At 39.7% G+C, this 1,974-nt stretch overlaps 1 protein-coding gene across 2 annotated transcripts in view; it reads right to left on the minus strand.

Annotated features, from left to right (window-relative positions):
* cfap36 (cilia and flagella associated protein 36) overlaps positions 1–1,201 on the minus strand; it is an 11,528-nt gene extending 10,327 nt beyond the window's left edge. For both annotated transcript variants that reach the window (XM_008428742.2, XM_008428741.2), the window contains exons 1-3: positions 839–1,201; positions 533–597; positions 317–418 (exon numbers count right to left, since the gene is read on the minus strand). In XM_008428742.2, the coding sequence (XP_008426964.1) occupies positions 317–418; positions 533–597; positions 839–944 (273 nt within the window). In that variant the 5' untranslated portion in view covers positions 945–1,201. The remainder of the gene's footprint in view (positions 1–316; positions 419–532; positions 598–838) is intronic.
* Between the last annotated feature and the right edge of the window lie 773 nt (positions 1,202–1,974).

Here is a 1,974-nt window from a genome sequence, read left to right on the forward strand (position 1 = left end):
TATATATATATATATATATATATATATGTATATATATGTGTGTGTGTGTGTGTGTGTATGCGTGTGATATACAACTTTTTGACCTGTAGAGTATTTTTAATATACATTTGCAAAATCTGGATTGCAGATTATGTCACAAATTTAAGTTTCAGGTTTTGCTTATTTGACAGAAAAACTACATTTCCTTGAAGGAGTAGGAAGAGGAGGAGGAGGGATGGGGTTACATAAGCAAATCCCATTCTTGACTTTGCTGTCAGCCTTTGCATTCAGGTCAGGTGGCAGGGATCCAGTGGTGTGCAGAGGAAGCTCAAAATACCTGCAAAGATTGAGACCTGGCAAAGGGAGAGGTGCATGCATCCAGGAACTGCTGCTCGTTGATGCCAACCTCCTGCATATAATTCTCCAGCAGTTTCTCCACCTACAGTGAAAAGAAGACAGCTTTTAGCAGTCCTGTTTGACGAGGAAGCAGTTTCGACACTTCATCATTTATGTTAACGCACGGAGTAATGAAACTGGTGAAGTCTATACTCACAAGATTCTTATACTGCTGATGGATTTCTGTGTATGAGAGCTTGTTTTCATCCTCGTCATCAAAAACTGAAAAAAACAAAACAAAACGTTATAAATCAGAGGAGTTCTCTGGAGTGGAGAGGAACACTTTGCAATTCAGTTTTACTCCATATCAGATCTGCATATCAGATCTTAGATGTGCAGAATCCATAAACACAACTGGCGACGCAACCACAATAACAAGTTAGCGTTAGCTTAGCCGCCTCGCAGTTCACAAAACATTTGACTCCACATATGAGTGAAGTGAAATATGAGAGCCAAGTTTCACCTGTACATTTGTGCTCCATAAAGTCCGTGACTGGGATGACCCATTCGGGACTTCCCAGGTAGCCGACGATACTCTCTATAATCCACTCGCTGTCATCCTCAGCCATGTTGGCCGACGCTGGGGAACAAACGTACGGACACGGTGATGACTCCAACCCCTCAGGTCCAGCTCCGCGGCAACTCGGACATGCACAACCCCGACAAACGGACAGAGACGTAAAGGGAGCTCTTCCTCACGGACATGTCGTCATGTCTCCGTCGAGGATGTGCGAGTTTTCAGCCTGAAACCTCGAGAAGAAACGCGAAGTCATGAATTTGAAAGTAGAGAGTGGTGACGCCAACTCGGTTGCTGTGGCAACAGCTACGTCAGTACGCTGCTCTTGGACCAGATTCTTTGAGCGTTAGATTTTAGGACACCAGATGGCGCTGTTAGGTCTGAAATACGGAAGTCACACGCTTCGATATGCATTTTCGGAAAAGGTGACAGCACAGGTATGTGACCTCTGACCTGATAGCCGTCGCGCTTAGTGTAACGGGCCTAATTTCGTTGTCAGATAAATGCATTTGCTCATTCAATCAACACAGACAATGCAAAAAGTTTGTTACTTTCAATTTGTTCAATTTGTTTCCGAGCACTCTCTGTGTGAGGAAACATGTGTGTCTTATGTTGTTTTTATCATAAAAAGCCACAATATTTAATTTAATATTTATACCACTTTCTAAAATTTATTTTCTTGCTTTAATTTGAAACCATTTTTTTTCTTTTTTTTTTACAAAGTTTGAGCATTTATTTTGTAAACATACTTTTATGTTTAAAATGTGCTTAGGCACAATAATCATGTAAATTAGTACATGTCTGCTTTAATGTTTGCTAACATTCACCTGCCAAAAATTTATTATAGTGAAATAAATCATAAAGCGTAACAAATTGATTTTACAAAAAAAAATTGTTTTCTTGTTCTGCTTAAAGATTTTCTTTGTACAACATAGATTACCTTAATAGATATATCTGATAATAAATGATGGCACTACTAAGATATTTGTGACAGATTTCTGCTCCTCCTGGATTGGAATAGAATTGTTTTCAGTGCATCACACAGCGACTATTAGGCGCTGTCCAATCCAGTAATATATATC

This window comes from Poecilia reticulata, linkage group LG15, assembly GCF_000633615.1.
Source record: "Poecilia reticulata strain Guanapo linkage group LG15, Guppy_female_1.0+MT, whole genome shotgun sequence".
Taxonomy (NCBI): Eukaryota; Metazoa; Chordata; class Actinopteri; order Cyprinodontiformes; family Poeciliidae; genus Poecilia; species Poecilia reticulata.